This window comes from Hippichthys cyanospilos, chromosome 17 (genome assembly GCF_059441005.1).
Source record: "Hippichthys cyanospilos isolate Australia breed blue-spotted pipefish chromosome 17, RoL_Hcya_1.0, whole genome shotgun sequence".
In the NCBI taxonomy this organism is placed as follows: Eukaryota; Metazoa; Chordata; class Actinopteri; order Syngnathiformes; family Syngnathidae; genus Hippichthys; species Hippichthys cyanospilos.
Window position 1 is genome coordinate 7209831 of NC_142385.1, and position 18385 is coordinate 7228215.

The 18385-nt window shown below is 40.6% G+C and overlaps 2 protein-coding genes and 1 long non-coding RNA gene across 3 annotated transcripts in view; 1 reads left to right on the forward strand and 2 right to left on the reverse strand.

The window, feature by feature from the left end:
- The window catches only part of LOC148409382 (uncharacterized), a 188495-nt gene extending 185419 nt beyond the window's left edge, over positions 1–3076 (reverse strand). The window contains exons 1-2 of the long non-coding RNA XR_015868395.1: positions 2953–3076; positions 1471–1624 (exon numbers count right to left, since the gene is read on the reverse strand). This is a non-coding gene — a long non-coding RNA (uncharacterized LOC148409382). The remainder of the gene's footprint in view (positions 1–1470; positions 1625–2952) is intronic.
- On the forward strand, positions 400–10645 carry LOC148409384 (uncharacterized). The gene is made up of 5 exons (XM_088439092.1): positions 400–1541; positions 1758–1796; positions 1925–1998; positions 5573–5702; positions 9596–10645. The coding sequence occupies exons 3-5, from the start codon at positions 1934–1936 to the stop codon at positions 10301–10303; spliced, it is 903 nt and encodes a 300-aa protein (XP_088295218.1). The 5' UTR covers positions 400–1541; positions 1758–1796; positions 1925–1933; the 3' UTR covers positions 10304–10645.
- Positions 10646–13017: 2372 nt separating this feature from the next.
- plce1 (phospholipase C, epsilon 1) overlaps positions 13018–18385 on the reverse strand; it is a 79992-nt gene continuing 74624 nt past the window's right edge. Inside the window, exons 40-45 of the mRNA XM_088438892.1 lie at positions 17928–18056; positions 17647–17844; positions 16757–16948; positions 16455–16667; positions 16114–16225; positions 13018–14803 (exon numbers count right to left, since the gene is read on the reverse strand). Coding sequence (XP_088295018.1) covers positions 14625–14803; positions 16114–16225; positions 16455–16667; positions 16757–16948; positions 17647–17844; positions 17928–18056 — 1023 coding nt within the window. The 3' untranslated portion in view covers positions 13018–14624. The remainder of the gene's footprint in view (positions 14804–16113; positions 16226–16454; positions 16668–16756; positions 16949–17646; positions 17845–17927; positions 18057–18385) is intronic.

Consider the following 18385-nt stretch of genomic DNA (forward strand, 5'->3'; position numbering starts at 1 on the left):
GAAAAATTAAGCTTCACAAAGCACCTGTGATTTTTTTTTTGTTTTTTTTTTTTTACTTGTCAAGATGGTGCTCTTGTAATTAAAATGAATACCGGTGCATTGTAAACGCCTTAAGTTTCCAGTGCCTCTTTGAACAAAGAGTGCTATCTAGAGGAGTCAAAAAATATCACAAGTTCTCGATGAAGCTTCATTTGTCCATCACTACTGGAACTGAAGCCTCTTCAAATGACAGTATGTGTGTGTGAAAGAAAATTGCAGGAAGAAAAATGACTCGAGGAGAATAGCGCATTTGAGGGCCTTGTAGCTGATGTTTTGAAGAAACTAATAATGTTTTCGTCATACACACAAACACATGGCGAGTCAAGAATGAAAGGATATAAAAGACTCAATCATTCCAGGTGTGTTTGTGACAGAACACAGATTGTCTGCAGGGTTTTTGTCTCCAAAGGACCTAATAATGTGCCTGTCAGAGCAATGAGGGCACAAGGATAGACTTATCTTTGTTGTTTCACACACACAACACACACACGGCTGGCCAAAGTGCTTCTTTTTGTTTGAACCAGACGATGACCTGCCAAGCACCTTTTAAAGCAGCCATTCATCTGTTTATCATGCCTTCATGTGCTCCCTAAGCCGCTCCATCTGCTTTTCTTGAAATTGGCACATCCTAGTCCGGATGCCTTCCATCTTGCCTTTCACACCTTTATTTCAGCACATAATCCTATCTATCTTTTTTTTTATTTTTTGAGCCTGTATAGCTTTTTTTTAGTGGCTGCCATCACCCAAACACCCTGTTGTGCATCTCCAGTATGCTCCAAAAACAAGTGGCATGTTTTAGGGAAGTAATTCTCAACTTAGCTTTTATATATAATATATATATATATATATATATATATATATATATATATATATATATAATACTTTCACTCATGGCAAAGTGTTTTGCATAGGAGTCACTACATGTTCCAATTAATATGATCTCACTTTGAAAAGAAAAATGTATTGTTCCTGTTACGACCGTAAAATGTATTCAAATAGATTAAATAATACCCGCAGAAACGCTGTTAGAATCTCACAGACCATCATTTGAGAACCATCATATCAGCATAATGATCATTTTTAAAAGAAATATACGTTATGCCTGTGAGTATTTTGTCAACAGATTTTGGACAGCTTTTTTTTTTTTTTTGGAGTATCCAGGCTTAAATAGTCCTTTTAAGTATCATGGTTGTATCATGACCTTTGGTGTGTACTTTATGGAAAAAGGCCAGTCAGTATCAGCCAAATATTGATACCAGGTATCAGTACTCCACTCAATGCCTGTGTCAATATTCATTATATTTAATTGAATATAATGTACACAATCTCAAAATGTGCACACACACTTTGGAAGCACTCCGATGCATGTTATGTTCCATCTTCTAAAAAGCAGAATTGATGTCAAATCATGTCAAACGTGAAAACACTTACAAGTACATTTCTGCTCCTTCTCTTCTTTGTCCACCCTGTCGTCTCGCAGTCGTAGGTACGGACAACAAGAGGTAGGTGTCGGCTTGAGGTCTGTCCTTCGACTTTGCATGGGTTTGTTTCTTTTTCTTTACTCTGTTGCATGCTTGCCTGTTTCCTGTAGTTTGTATTGAAAACAAAAAGTAAATGTTTATACCAACCCAATATGAAAATAATCATTGTTTTAGATTATGAGCGGTTTATCTCTCCAATTTGCATTGTCATAAGTTGTTTCTCTTTTCTTCTGGAAGACACAACAACTCCTCCGACCTTCTCTCCTCAGACCTGAGGTACTCTCGCTCTCTTTAAAAAAAAAAATCTATCTCTTGCTGCTGACTCATTGGGGGAAGTGATTCCTGAGCATGTCTGCCGACTCTGCCTGTGCCCATGATGTATTAATGGTCTTTCCTTTTGACAGGAGTTATCCATGGAGTCTGGCATCGACCCGGGTCAGGACTACTATACGCAGGATTATTACAACTATGATCACGGGTCAGTAATGTTGTCTATATTGGTAATTTACTGCATGGATTGCTGGTGCACCACAAGTGTCTATGCTAAGACCATTTATGTTGTCACTTTGCTTCATTTCCTGGCCATTTGTTGACATAGTGTTATAATTAGACAGACTAGTGTGAGTTTTTTTTTTGTTTTTTTCCCCAGCTTAAACACATGAGTCAATGTGTCATATTGTTTTCATGGTTGAGCTACATTGCAAAATGTATGTTGTCTATACTGTGTTGATGTATGTGTATGCGTGTATGTGTGTGTCTGTTAGTATCAAAGCCTTCTTTGGCCATCTTTAATTAGAGAAGCAAGGTCGATCAAAGCATGCGTGAAAAAGACAAGTTGGATTTCCTACCCCAAGTGTGCATGTGTGTGTGTTAAATATTCTGCACCCGGGCTGCATCGTATAGAATTGTCTACAAATTATAATTATCGCTGTGCGATAATAGTACTCTTGTGTCTTACGCTGTATAGAAAATGAGTTCGGCAACTGCAAGGCTCGCTCATTATTTCTTCATAACTTTTGGAACACACACACACACGCAGACACAAAGCTAATTCTGTTTAGGTAATGCAGGAACAGTGCTAATCAGGCAGCCTGCCATGGAAACACACACACACAAAAACATGCGCGTTCACAATAGGCCAGATGCTGCTGGCTCGAAGCAAAATCCACAAACTAATTTTTGAATGTGTACATAAACAGGAGCAGCAAAAAAAAAAAAAAAAAATGGTGCGACCCTGCGGGATTCATATGTAATCGCCTTGTCTGTTGCATTTGTTCGGGTTCAAGCTTTGCTGGAAGATAAAGCGCCGAACAAAGTTTCTGACAGACAAAGTACACAACAAAATGCTAACAAACAAAGCTGCGGATAAATAATGCCAACACGAATAAAAGGGTCACATTTTTCCATTGAATGTGCTAATTGGGCATCTCACCTTAGAAATCCAAAAGAAATCTCTATGAAATCCAAAAGAGAAGCAAAGGCACAGTTCCAATTAAGGTTACCTTCAAAAAAAGACACATCAAACAAAAACTTTCAAGATTTTTACATTTAAACACAGAAATGCACAACCAGTTATAGTAAGATAGCTTGACACTAATATACAATAAATCTTAACAGGAAATGCTGTCACACATCCTCCCCAGTGACACCTCTTCAATTATATTAGTGCCTTATGATGACAAACGAAATAATCTAAAGTTTGAGTCTCCTATCTTAAACAACTTTGAACTTATGACCTTTAAAAGTTTAAAAATGCTTTGCCCTTTAATGATTTATTTCAATTGGTTAATCCCTCTCAAAATAGTACACCTATGCTACTTGTGAGTGCATATTGTGATAGAGTGCCTTAATATGAATATATAGAAATTTACAAAAGATGAGGGCTTCTAAATATGGTCCCAAATGTTACGTTCAATTCCTGGATCCTAAAAATGGCTTTGGTGCCCAAACTTTGAAGTGCCATAACTTCAAAACCAAACACTTGAAACCCAAATTTTCAATCTTTGGATCCTTTTCATTTAACCCCATAAATACAATGAAAATCAGTCAAAGTAAAGAGCTGCCACAGGTGGCCATTCTGGGGAGTTGCATGACTCGACTTTGCAGGGTTTTGATGGAGATTGGCTTCAATGTTATGCTACATTGGGTGCGTGAAGGGTTGGTGGTCTCTGTGTGCCCCACTATTGGCTAGTAACCAGTTCAGGGTGTCCCCCACATAGGCACCAGCAAGCTTGTCGCAGCTGCTCTAGATGATGGAGATGGGGCGCCTCAATTCGAGCCTATGGTGGGTATACTTTGAGCACCTCCTCAATTCCACCGACACGTCCTCCTGTGAGGAAGCAGAGTCTGAAAACTCAAGAGGTGGGCTCTCCTATTTCTGGAGCTAAAGTCACTGAAGGTGGTCAAAAAAACCCTTGGTGGCAAAAAATGAGATCTGCCTGGAGTTCCTAAAGGCTCTGTGTAGTGCTTTCTTGGTTGACATGCCTCGAGAACATTGTGTGAACATCAGTGACAGTGCCTCTGGATTGGAAGACCGGCATTTTGGTGTGTTTAGTTTGTGGTGATGTTGACTTCTTCAGGCCGTACCCTCCAACTCTCACTGGAGCGGTTCACAGCCGAGTGTAAAGTGGTTGTGATGAAGAGCAGCACCTTAAATGAGAGACAATGATCCGCAGTTGGAAAAGGGTGGAGCGCTCTCTCCAGCTCTGGGATTAGATCCTGCCCAACATAAAGGAGTTTAAGTATCTTGGGGTCCTGTTCACGAATGAGCGCAGGATGGAGCGGGAGATCGACAGGCAGATCGGTGCCGAGTGTCAAGCCGCTGATCCTCAGCGTTGAGAGGAGCCATTGAGGTATATCGGGCATCTGGTGAGCGGGCTTACATATATGCATAAACTCAGACATATATTGTTTGTGCTCTGTGGCGACAACAGATTTTTATTAACCTCCCGCCACATTTGTGTTGGTTGTTGTGTCCACTTTGTCTGAGCATGGCAGCAAAATGCATTGCATCCTACCCACAGACTTGAGACATCACTGGAAATGATAGGATGATAAACAGGCTGGGTCTGAGGAGGATACAGGAAAAGGGAAACCATGCACTCTGAATCCTTTTTGAAAAAGCATATTGAGTTTGTGATTTTACTACTTGTGAACAAAGTGATTATCCCTAAAACTGAAACTGTTGTAATAACGGAACAGGTCCCATTTACGCTCAGTGTATGAATGCCCTCTAGTGGTCATTCGGGGAAAATACAAACTACATTTTAACTGGATATTTCGTATCGTATACAATCCCAATGGGGGTTGATGGCTGAAAAAAAATCCCTTTATTGTAAAGTTAAGATGTTTTACTTTAGATTTAGTGTCCATACTGTAAGGATTAGCTGCCTTTATGAGTGAGCTTGTCCTCTATTTGATCCTGCAATCCATCCATGAGTGTTTACTGACAACACCCCCCTCCTATTTGCCCCATTAGTTTATGAGTTGTTTGCTCAATGTAATGGGATGGCACAGGCTTGACTATAAGATGACACGAGGCAACTTTTTCTGTCTGCGGAGCAAGCCAAAGGACGCCTTGCTGATTTGTTACTTTAATCACACAGGCATTTCTTGTAGCCATGAGATCATCTTTCATGTACAGTATGTCATTCAGTCCTTGGCTCCAGGGCGTGAGGACTGGCTGACGGAAGCAGGCAACTTCCAGAACCAGAGTGGGACTCAAAAAAAAAAAAAAATCTTAAATAAAAAATAGAAGAATTGATTCCATTGGGAGATATATTTTTCTAACAAAAAGGCTGCTGGCTAGAAAATGCTTCTTTTGTGATTAAATCGGGTTTAGTCAAACATCTATGAAGCATAGCGCGACGGGGCATGTTAAGTGGCTTCGGATAATCTTTTGTTTGTTAAGCTGATTCTTCTTGTCTTCAGCTCTGATTGGTTTAAGCTCTGAGAAAAGCCCGTCGCTTTGGTTTGTTTTGGCACAAATCTCCGATATCCACTAAGTTTTTGCATATTGCTTCTCGTTTTGATGATTTTGTGTGCGTCTCTAGCTATGACCTTCCTCAGTACGGCAGTCGACGGAAGCTAATCTCGCCCTCGGGCCTCTACGACGAATATGGGGAGGTTGTTGTCGACGACGACGGCAGCTACTACTACAGCCCGCAGGAGTCCGATGCTGAGGTAAACCGAACACGAGGTCAAGTGTCCTATATTTGCTCTTGATTAGTGTGATTCCGTCAGCTACATTGTAAGATCGTATACCAACTTCTATATGTACATTCCAATTTGAAAAGTATACTCTCTTAATGGGCCATATAGTGCGAGAGCGCCGCCTAAAGTCCAATGGGCATATCAACAGTGAGATTAATTCAGTGACAAAACCCTTTGCAGACAGTAATCGGTGTAAAAAATGTCAGTGATGCATCTCAATTATGAGACAAGTGTTGCATGTTGCGAAGGGCTACATTTCGCTTGGGCTTTAGTGGAATTTAGCAAAGTCTTAGTCACATGCACACACACATTTCAAGTGCATTAAAAAAAAAATCTCACATAAAACCACAGGTTTTTAAGGGTATTGAAATCATTTGTTTTGGTATATTTACAAATTAAACTGGTGGTTCTCAAATAGGGGTACGGGTATCCCAGGGGTTGAAGGCACTAGAGGGGATCGTGATTTTTTTTTCTTTTTTTTTTTTAAACAGCAGGTATTAGCAAATCTAATGTAATGTTTTTTTTAATGCCATGACAGGATAAGTGCAATTTTCTTTTCAAATTAAGAGCAAATTAATTGGAACATGGAGCAATCTAATGTTCGATTGTGCGAGATCCCTTTGAAAAATAATTTATGCCTGAATATGAAAGATGTTACACAATATATCTTTTAGACTTGCTGAGAAAAATCAAAAATAAATAAATAAATCAATCAATAAATAAGTGCGTATGTACTAGTTTAAATTTGTTATAACAAAAGAAAAAAAAATTGGGGGCATTATCCACAATAGACCTCCAGTAAAAAATATATTTGGATCACTGTTACATGCTGTGTTAATTTCCCATTTTAAAATGTTTGCTCTGGTTTTTGGGATGATGCCCTCCGACAGCAGATCAGAGGACAATTTCAAGGAGGCAACATTCCCTACCGCCGGACTTTGCTCGCCAACGGCCAGGCAAAAATGAGCCCAGCACCTCTAAAAACTGACAAAACGCAGTCACCAGAAGATGGCACAAAGCCAAGGGGTTTGGGCACCGCCGCCAAGTTGAAGGCTCTCATGAGTTCACTGCTGTCGTCCGGTGCAACAGCTGGGCGGCCTCTGGCCATCCACCTGCCGTGGAACAAAGCCAGAATCGAACCGGTGGAAGTTGAAGGCAGAGGGAAGGTTGACGGTGGGGATGCAGTGAAGAGAAATAACATTGCGGCTGGACGAGAAGAAGATGAAAGGATTAAAATATGGCGGTCCAGAGCAGAAATTGAACCTTGGGCAAGGCTCAAGGCAGGGGCAGAAGGATTTCGAGCGGAGCACAGGGGAGAGCTTCCTGGTTTTCTGGCCAACGGTGGTCTAGTCAGGAGTTATCAGAAAGGGTCCGCCGAGATTGGCCAGGCGGTGCGGAAACAAAAGCTGAACGACAGCCACGGTCTGATGTCCCTCAACAGAAGATTCCAAGACTCCTCCAGGGTCGGTAGTGGCACAAGGGCTAGGAAGATGTATGACTCAGTAGGAGATATGAGCATCTCTGCATTAGTGTCGGGTCGAGGTCGGGGAAGGTGGGGGAGGCAGGTAAGAGGGGGGGGCGGCTTCTCGGAGCGATGGCACATGAGACCAAGACTGTTCCGCGATGATTTTGAGTCCGAATTTAGCCTCTCCGACTCCAACCTTCCCAGCTCGAGCGTTTCGACCGAGCGCGAAGAGACTGAATCTGAGACGGAAAGCCAGTCAAAGAGCGGGAGTCAGGATGGCGAGGGAGACTCTGAGAGGGGCACGGGATCAGAAAGTGATGAGCGCCAAGATTCTGGTGTTCAAAGAGCTGTATCCAGAAAGGACGCACGAGAAGGTATCAAGAGACGAGAAGGAACTCATGAAAACCTTAAGAACAAGACCGAAGACCCCAAATACTCTTCAGCTTCTAAGGCCAAAGCACATCTAGACTCTTCCAACGAAGACCAGAAAGAGAAGTCACCCCCACAGACCATCGACCTCTCGGATGCCTTGTCGCCCATAATGGAGGACACAGAGGAGGAGACAAGCGCCTAGACACAAACTACCGATCGGGACCGCAAAATGATCCAGATCAAGATGAGGCCCAAGCATACCACCTCTTCTTCAAGATTTAGCGCTTTGCATATAAGTAAGACTCTGAGTGGGCTGCCGTGATCTGCGTGCAATGACTTGAAGTCACTTCACCTTTCTTGGCTTTCTCTCTTTGTCTTCCTCGGTTTACCATCTTATTTCTTATACGAAAAACCTGACTTGTGCTGCTACTAATTATGAAAAGATGAAACTTCATGAAGCCTCGTGTGGTATTTTTTATCTCCTCTAGATGGTGCTCCTGGTTTAAAAACAATCACTGGTGGAGTGGAACTGTATGAACATTCCCCTGTCTCTTTAAGCAAAGACGGCCATTTCAAGGAGCCCAAAACGATCTTAAGTGCTTCATGAAGCTTCGTTTGTTCATAACTACTCGTCTCAGTTTAGTTATTCGTTGGCCTGAAAAGTAGTTTGGACCTACTAAGATGGAGAACCTCTTATTCTGGTAGCCTCAATCTTTCCTTTTGCATTGAACTTGAAATGCATCAGCGGTTAAAAAAAAAAAAAAAAAAAACTGATTTAACTTGTGGTATGCTGTGTGTGTGTGTAAATGTTAGTTACAGAGGTAAGGGCGAAGAGTTATAGACGTTTGCAAGTTGTCACAAATGCTTCCTGGGTGGCATAAACAAATCGCATTGAAGGTAGACGAATGAGATCAGAAAAAGAGGGTCTGACTGATGATTTTTAACCTTATTTACCACCATAGTTTGAATTTGTAAAATTATGTTTCTAAGGATGAAAAGACAGCGGGATTAAAGTACATTTCAAAGGGTTAGTTGATTAAAGAAATCCGTTTGATTAGAACAAAATCTGAAAGGTACTTGCAAACAAGTTCTATTTCATCTTCATCTTGATCGTCAGAGGCGGTACTTAAACATAAGAGAATAGTCCCTTTGTGTGCGTCAAAAATGCTGATAGAATACCCGCCTTCGGTGTGGGTCTGCACTTTTGGCAAGTACTTTATAAGTAAAATTACACAAAATGTGAAGGACAATCCATATTGACTCTGGACCACAGACAAAAGCGAGAATCGCTCGATGCCCAGTCCATGTTTTTTCTTACATAACTTCGTATCATCAAGCGTACAACAAAAATACCGACGTCGGGCATTCTGTGAGTGATGGGTCGATTGCCTAGCTCTGTTTGTTAAGGACCTGGATAGAACTGGTGATTTATGGAACTGTGGTGTTTCTGATGCTTTTCATTTCATGTCAGTAGCGTCTCCTCCAAAGTACCGTATTTTCCGTACCATACCGCATTAACATCTTCTTTAAATCGACAATCAAAAACCCTAGCCCGAAAATCACTCTACAATCCATAAATCTTGAAAATGTTTCGGTAAGCACTCCACTTGACTGATTTCGGACTACTTTCGTCTGAAAGAGAGACAGGCCACAAACAATACGTACGCGGGCAGCAATAAACCAATCCTAGAACATCACATATTATGTACGGTACGTATTTAGGCGGCAATAAACCAATCAGTGACCGTTACATAATGTGTGCGGTATCTACACAGGCAGCAATAAGTAATCAAAGTTATCATAGACCATTTCAGAGAACATTATGTAAGTTGCCTTTTTTTTTTTTGCCACGCCTTTTAATATGGTGCACCCTATGTATGGGTTAACTACAGAAATAGACCACGTAAACAAGACTGTGCTTAATAATGCAGCGCACCGCATCATGTGGAAAATACAGCATCCGGCGCCTCTCGTTCGCAAACAACCTGTAAAGGTCTATTGACTCGTGTCCATGTTCATTTCCCAGCACGGCAACCGAAAGCGTCGGATCAAGCTGGTGGTGGACCGCGAGTATGAGACCAGTTCCACTGGTGACGACAGCGCCCCGGAGCCCCTACGCGGTCGCTCCACCTCCACATTTCACAACCACACCAACGTCAACGGCGGCCTCTACGTCGCCCAGAACGGCTCCGTTGTCCGCACCCGCCGTTCCGCGACGCCCACCAAGCCCACATCGCCCGTCTTCAGTTCAAGACTGGCCAAGCACTTTAAAAAACTGGACAAAATGGCGGCCACGTTGGAGGAGAAATTGCCATTGAACAGCCCCAGAACTTCGTCGGACGGCGGCGTCAAAACCCTGCGCACCTTCAAGAGCTCGGGGCCGGTCGCCCCCGCCAGCCCTTCCTTCACTAACTCTGATATCCATAAGACAGTCAACGTGTTCGACACCCGACAATCTAGCGTTTCCTCAGAGTCGGCCGGCGTCATCGGCGCGGCGCAGCCCTCGAACGCAGACGGGGGGACGGATGCGGGCGTTAGGAACGGGACTGGCGAGGACAGAGAACCGGGAGAGGGCGAGAGAGAGTCCAGAGTGGACGGCAGCAACAGTGAGGGAGACGAAGGCCTTGTCATGAGGGATCTTCCCAGGTGCCCAAGTGAGAGGACGCAATCAGACGAGGAGGAGCTTTGGATGGGGCCCTGGAATAATCTCCACATCCCCATGACCAAACTTTGACTGACACCCACACACATAACAACAATCTTCATCTGTGCTTAAAAAACACGGACGCTCAAGTGCCAATTTCATAAAAGCTAATCAGCATGTCAAGGTTTTAGACTGCAAAAGGGAGTTTATTTCTACAGGTCATTTTTATGAAACGTTCCGCTGTGTTGTAAAACAAAAGAAGTCATGAAAACTTGCCTTCAATTCATTTTGGTGCAGCACTTTTACTTTCCCATTCGGTGTCACGGCTCATCTTGTCTGACTCTGCATCGACTCGTGACGTCTTGTATGATGATTGCCAAGGTGCTGGCAAACGGTAAAAAAAGTAAATAAATAAAAATTTTAAAAACGCCATCGAATAGATTTCTTATGTGAATCTGTTTTTATGCTATGTTGTTAGGTCTGACGACGGTTTTCAACAATTTTTTGATGCGGATTACAAAACTGATAGCAGTAGGATCTCCGTTTTCATATAAAAAATGCAAACGTGAACACACATAAAAAACAAAAATACATACACACTGGGATCTTTACAAGCTAACAGCATAAAAGGAAATAAAAAAAAAACGATAAAAGCCAACAATAATCCTCCTGTTGCTACTATGTTAGCTTTATCTTTGCAAGTAATGCTCATTTCCCTGTTTGGGAGCTGCACACACCTCTCACCACATTATTTTCTAACTACCCTCTAGTTAGAAAGCTGTGGAGAAGGAAAAAAATTGCCATTGTAAAATAAAACCGACAATTTTGCAATCAACACACACACACGCACACAAATAGTGTCTCATATACGCAGCTAGTTTCTACCAGCGGGCTAGCCAAAATATTATGAAATCTGGTTATACGAGCCTTTTTTTAATATCAAAATATTTAATCAATTTAGAAAGGATACAGTGTCGTCAAACAGCTCAATTTGAAAGTGGATTGATTTGGTACTGCTCAACGGGATTACGATTCGATTTGAAATGGTTCAACTCAGTTCCAGAGTGTATTATTTAATGCCTTTTTTTTCGCTGTTTTATATAAAATTAAATGTTGTCAGTACATGTACAGTAAATGTGTTTTTGCATTCTACTCTAAAAATCTCGAATAAAAGATGACTTAATACGCGGGTGTTTCAACACGTCGCTAAATTACAAAGTGGAGTCAAGATTGGTTCTTTTTAATACAAAATTATAAAATATTTTCCAATTTTATTAACATAAACAGAGAGTGAGGTTAGCTTTAAGCCACGATAAATTATCTTAATATTTAAAAGTTTACTACAAGAATTTTTAAAGAGCAAGTTATGGAAATGGTATGTAAAATACTAATCGTATTAATACAAAAACAATAAAACACTTACTTACCTTTGGAACTGAGAAATGCGGTGGGTTGCGAGTTTCGACACCTGAGTCGACGGTTCAAATCCCACTCATGAAAAAATATGGATATGACAGACCCTAATTCCATCACAGTCGGTTACCCGGGAGCCAAAACTGGATGGAAATTAATAAATGAGGCACATTTGGCACAAATAATTAGACAATGCCTGGAATATGTGGCAGTCAGGGCACCGGTGTGAAAACTATACCAAACGTAATCAAGGTGGCCACCACACCTGATCAGAAGCTGCCTGCAGAACCTCACTGGCTGCAATGTGAACTTTTTACCAAAAGAGGGCGCCAAAAGAATGTGAAAAACTCATGAGAAATTCAGCTCCAGTACAGTTGTTGTTCCAAATGTTGTTTTTGAACTGTTAAAATAAAAAAAAAAATAAATACACCTTTAAATCAATGCGGTGGCCTTGAAGTGCAATTTACAAAAGCAAATAAGTAAGAAAAAAAGGGAATTGCAAATAAAAAGTGTCATGCACATTACAGAAGACAACTCACAACCAAATATTTTTGTTTGCTGGCGATTCCCAATTTGTTGTCTTTTGCAATACGATTTTATTTGTTTTAAAGATAACGGTTTGGCTTTTTATTTCTTGATACGGTATTTCATATTTCGTGCTTGTTTTCTTTGTTTTAATTTGGTCTGTTTTATTTTAATTGTGTTATTCCCGATTTGCACTTGTTTGATTCTTTGTAAAACGCTTTTTGTCTGCATATTTTTTTTTCATTTTTGTTTCCGATCTTTTGATTTGTCTACGTTTTTATTAGTTTTCTTTTGTCTGATTTGTTTAATTTGCTCTTGTGTTTTGTCTTTTGTAATATACTGTGGGGTTTTTTGTGTATTACCTTTTTTTGTTTTTGTGATTTGCACTTCAATGCCATTATAGCATGAAAATGTATCTTTATTAAAATAAAAGAATTAGAAAATACATATAGCATAATTTAAGAAAAAATACTATTTGCAAACTTTGTGCAAAAGATGTCAGAAATTTAAAATATAGAAACAAGAGAACCCCATCAACTTGATTGAATGTGCAATTACACTAACATGTTAGCAGTATAGCAAAAAAAAAAAAAAAAAAAATTGAAAAGCACGATCCCAGCCAAGTCAGCATATTTTTTTTATTGTTTTTCCAAAAGGCAACAAATCCACAAATATTCATCCAATGAAAAATTCAAGTAACAAGACAAACTCTGCTGTCATCGTGGTCGTTATGGAACCGACAAAGTCAACAAATTGTCAGTGGACAAACAGTTTTATTTATATATATATATATATATATATATATATATATATATATATATATATATATATATATATATATATATATATATATATATATATATATATATAGCGAATACACGACGAAAATATTTTAAAAATAGTGTTACTGTCCAGCTAGACGACCTATTTAAAAAAAAAAAATGTTTTTTTTGTTTTTTTTAAAACTGAAGAACAGTTGAAGGCTGGATGAATTTCACATAGTTTTGTCATAATTTACACCATCAATAATGACAATCTTCTTTGTCATTGCAGTAAAATAAATTAAAAACTATGACACAAGAAATAACAGTAAATGCCAACCAGGGCATTAAATGTCTAATAAATAACAACTGTCTCAAACATTAAGATACCAAATAACAATAATAATACATCCTGGTGGCAAATAAAAATTTGAAAAAGAGAAATAAAGGGACCGAAAAAATGCCCAAACCATAAATTACGCGGGCCCATGAAAATAAATCCTATATAAATAAACTAATGCTTCTATATATTTTTTACAAACTAAAATTCTAATTGTTGGACCCAAATGACAACAAATACACAAAGAAGTATTTTATTAATTCACATAAGCTAAAGTTTGCGTACATTCTAAACATTTTTAAATAAGAATCAAATAGAAATATTTTTGATGCTGATTTTTGAAATTGGAATGTGAATTAATGCCAAACTTTCACGCTTGAAAAGACCGATGATGACACTGCAAGTTTAGTGTTATTATATACTGTAGTGTATTTTCTTTTTGTATCCAAGGAAGAACATTTAGGAAAGAAAGACATTCTAAAATGTGGAAATTGTACACATCAATGAGGTTAAAGTGGCTCCAAATGAAATCACAAATAAATATGTGTTCAAATGGAAAAAGAGAAACGTTTAAAGTTAAACCAAATCAAACTTAGGTCAAACTTGGCTTTCCAACTTGGCTGAAATTGAAAGAAATAAATCGGATGATCTTTCCTATTTTTTTCCTTTTCGATCGTCCGAATCATGTTCAAGCCTCGTTAAAAGCAACTCAACAGATTGTATAGAGAACAAAATGCTGCATTTCTCTCTAAAACTGACCTGACCGCATTACAGTTTTTTCCCACTGGTGAAGAAATGAGACTCAGATCACAGGACCACAAAATTATAGAAAAAAAAAAACAAAAAACAAGAAAAAAACTAGTGCGATATTTTGGAGCAAACAAACATTAAAATTGTAGCAGATAACTCCGCTTGTCAGTAAGAATTCATGTAAAGGACCCATCCTTTTGTAGGGGGACATTTGTCCCTTTGTTGCCCAAAATGTCCTCTTATGAAGCCTCGTGAAGCACCTGTTTTTTTTACTCCTCTAGATGGTGCTCTTGGTTTGAAAATAAAAACTTTGTGCAGTGAAAATGTATAAAACCTCCCCTGCCTTTTTGAACCAACAGCGCCATCGAGAAAGTCAAAAATATCACAAATGCTTCATGAAGCTTCGTTTGTCCATTACTGCCTCTTTCATTACCGTACGCCGACACAGCAAGACAGGAAGTAAACAAGCCAGCTCGTCTCTCTTGTCTCCAAACCTTTCTTGTGCTTCTCGCTAGCACGACCTCCGAGCGAGGACCCGTCAATGGGTTAGCTCTGCGCGCTCCTTCAAGCAAGCAAGAAAATGGACCGCAAGGATGTCACCTTCACATTTCCCATCCTTGTGTCATTTGTGGACCTTCCAGTTGTGAAGGATGTGAAGCGTCCATGCCGCCGGGCTAAGGAAGGCGTCGGGTTTTTGCTGCCCTCTGCAGGATGGGGGAGACGAGGCCTGCGGCTGTTGTGCTGCGCCGGCTCCGCCCTCTGCCCTCCACGCTTTGAGCCCCGGGCTCACACTCGTGCACCCTGCAAAGAACACCATTGTTGAGTGATGATGTCACAAAGGAACATAATGGTCGGTTAGAGCGGCGAGTCAATTTTATATCGCATCTTTCATTTATGAACCCTTATATAGTAATAATGGACAAATGAAGTTTCATGAAGCATTTGTGATATTTTTGAACACCTCTAAAGTTCACTCTTGGTTCAAAAGGGCAAGGGAAACTTAAGACATTTCTACTAGCATGAGTGGTTATATTTAAAACAAAAAACACTATGAACACCTTGAGAGGAGTATGAGAAAAAAAAATCACGGTGCTTCATGAAGCTTCATTTTCCCATCACTATGATATAGTGCTCATTTTACATGCAGATATGCTCGTCCCATACATGAAATATAATATGTAATAATACAACATCTTTTTTCTTGTTTTTATTATACAGTAAACTGAGTAGCACTTAAATCATTTTTTAAGGTCTTTTTACAAAGGACTTTATAAAGGATTTTTTAAAGTTTATTTATAAACCTTTTTTAAAATATATATATTTTTTACAGTGACTGAAACTAGCAGTAACATTTTTTAATGCTGTCCATGACAGTGTGGTCAACTTCCAGCTACAATCACACAGACATTAGCGCATTGGTACACTTTTTATTTTGAAATTATTGCGGGAACGTGTCGCGGCGGATATGCACCGACATCGACAACATAATGTCACCCTGAAATCAACTTCAAACTCTAGCTAAGGAAAAAAGAATTATTATATGATGCCTGTTGCAGCATTCTGTGGCTGCTCCAGTGTTAGCGGCTATAGCATAGCAGCTAGCGGCGCTCAAGGTTGCAGTCAAGAAAAAAAAAGAAAAGACTTTTTTAAAGGGTAGTTTTTGATGAGGGGCATATTATACATGGAATTTTACAGTATTTATTAGTGGTGGGAAAATGAAGCTTCATAAGGCACCTGTGTTATTTTTCTACTCTAGATGGTGCTCTTGTGTTAAAAACAAACAGGGATGCAATGGAAACTTATTCAAATTCCTCTGCCACTAAGAGTGCCATCTAGAGGAGCCCAAAAATATGGCAACTGCTTCATGAAGCTTCGTTTGTGCATCACTAGTATTCCTAAACCAAATATGACTCAAATAAATCTGACGAGGGGTCAAAGGCCATACAAGTAACATAGCGTTAGGCACGGCATGACATCGGGTCCAAGTTAATGATGTTAGACAACAGAACAGTACAATACCTCCGTTTCACTCGCCATGCATAGAGCAGCGTGCCGGGCTCACTCGTGCAGCTCGGTGAGCGCCACGCAGCATGCAGCCCTCTCGTCCTTACTGTGGGCGGCGCCGTCCACCGCCGCGCCCGCGGTCATGCTGCGGCTGCGGCTCGTCAGCTTCTTTAGCTCGCTGGCGAACGACATCACCTTCTTCTTGTCTTCGCGCACCACCTGCACACCGCGCGTATACAGTGGAATGTCATTTTTCAAACTCAGCAAATCGACTTTCCCCATTGGAATGAAAGAAAATCCATTCGAGTCTCAACAAAAAAATAATCGGCTTAGTGATGTTAGTTGTTCTTCACAGAGGATAAATAATATATGACTGAGTATTTCTTCTGGAATATATGTTCACTATATGTACTGTATGTTGTTACAAGTGCTAATGAAGCAGCACTACCTGCTCTTTCAGCTTGAGAATAAATTTCCCCGCACCCCTCCAGTGACTCTGCGCGTGGTAGACGCACTCCTGATCCAGAAGCACACGTTGGATAGGCTTGGAGGTGGACGACTTCTTGGAGCCGGCATCCTTGGTCACCTCCTCCATGAGGACGTAGTCGCTGGGGTTGGGGTTGGACAGGATGCTGTATGAGTATTTGGCCTTGGATAGAGTCTGGGGAAAAGAAAAGATGAATAAAAAACACATTTAGTACATTCCAGAACATTCCGAAAAGCAAACACGGTGTCCTCCTCAGTATGTACCTGCTGTATGATGTCCTGCGCGGAGCTGTAGCGGGGAGCCTTAATGACGGTGTGAGGCTGCTCTGGGGACACCTCGTGCACCTGGACCAAAAACATGTCCTCCTCCATACCGCCTTCTCCTCCTTTTCCTCCTCCTCCACCAGTGAGTGCCTCCTCCTCACTCTTTGTCACCGCGTTCTTCTCGTTGAGATTCTAATACCAGCACAGAGATTGTATCAGAACCTGCTCAGGAGCACCCCACAATTAATCAGTGACACCATAGGCACCATAGGCGTTTGGCTCTCATTGGTCAATGGTCTGGCCGGGAGCCAATCACGTGTCTTGTAGGAGTGCACGTCTCCCTAATGAAACTCGCACACGCTGTTAGATAGATGCGAAGGGAGAGGAGGAAAGAGCGGCGCTTCATTGGAGCGTTGGAAATCTCTTACCTTGATTTATTTTGTAATAAACTGGAATTTCAAGCGTAAACTCTGACTGTTATCATATTTGGTCAGCGACATGCTTCACTTCTAATGAGGCTTCCGAGCGCCGCTAAAATAACCGCAGCTCTGTGTGTGACTACAGCCAAAGGAATGGGAAGGGATAACATTACAATTACTGTATGAAGTTTAATCATTTAAGATTTAAGTAAATTTGTGTACTGCAGTAGTTTGATATCCGAGGAGTGTCTGTGGCAAGTGCATTTATAGTTGTCTGTCTGGCATGCAGAAAACCTTTACAGCACGTCTCAATATAGAAAAAAAAAAATCTCCGCGATAGGGGCCAATAAGCGAGGGATGGATTTTTCATGTGAAAGTAATGGTATGTCCTATTTTCAAATTGAGAGCAAATTAACAAGAACATTAATCATACACGTGTGTGTGTGTGTGCGTGTGGGCATGTGTGCGTACCTCTTCCTTGGTCTGAAGACAGATCCTCCCTACGTAGCCTTCCTCGGCGTCCCAGCCAGAGACCACCCGGACCAGCGTCTCATCCGGCGCGAGGGGGCGACACTGAGCGCACCGTTTGGTGTCATTGCGCTCCTTGGACAGGGGAAGCTTCTCCTCACACAGGAAGTAGTCTGTCGGGTTTCCCTCGGGGGTCACAATCTGGGTGGAGTGGGGTGATTTGGTGTCATAACGTATGAAGATGTCAAATTACAAGTATTTTTTTTTGCTTTACTTCTACCAACCATGTCTAATAGCTGTTTGCTGGTTGTGTGTTCTGTGATGGAAAACACGGTGAAAGGTTCTGGCCCAGGAACTCCGTGTACTGTTACTTTGTGCTGTTGTGATGCATTTTTCTCCTCAGAGCTGAACAGCTTTTGGACAAAAACAAAAGAAGGCAAATAACTTAATTAATGATGAGTTTTATTCACTATGAGTTTTGTACTACATGATTTTTTTTAGACCAATAGCAACTCTGATATTTAAAACTCTGATATAAAATTCCAATGACTGGAAATAGATAATATTTTGGGGGGGGGTTCTTAATGGTGACAACAATAAATTGAGCATTTCAAGCTAGCATTTTTTTTTAACTTCAACATTTAGGGGGGATTGTTTTGAAGGGAATGTTTAAATGTAATTCTCTTTATCTTTGGTTGTCATGTGTTTATTACACAGGTGTCAAACTTTAGGCTCAGAGGGC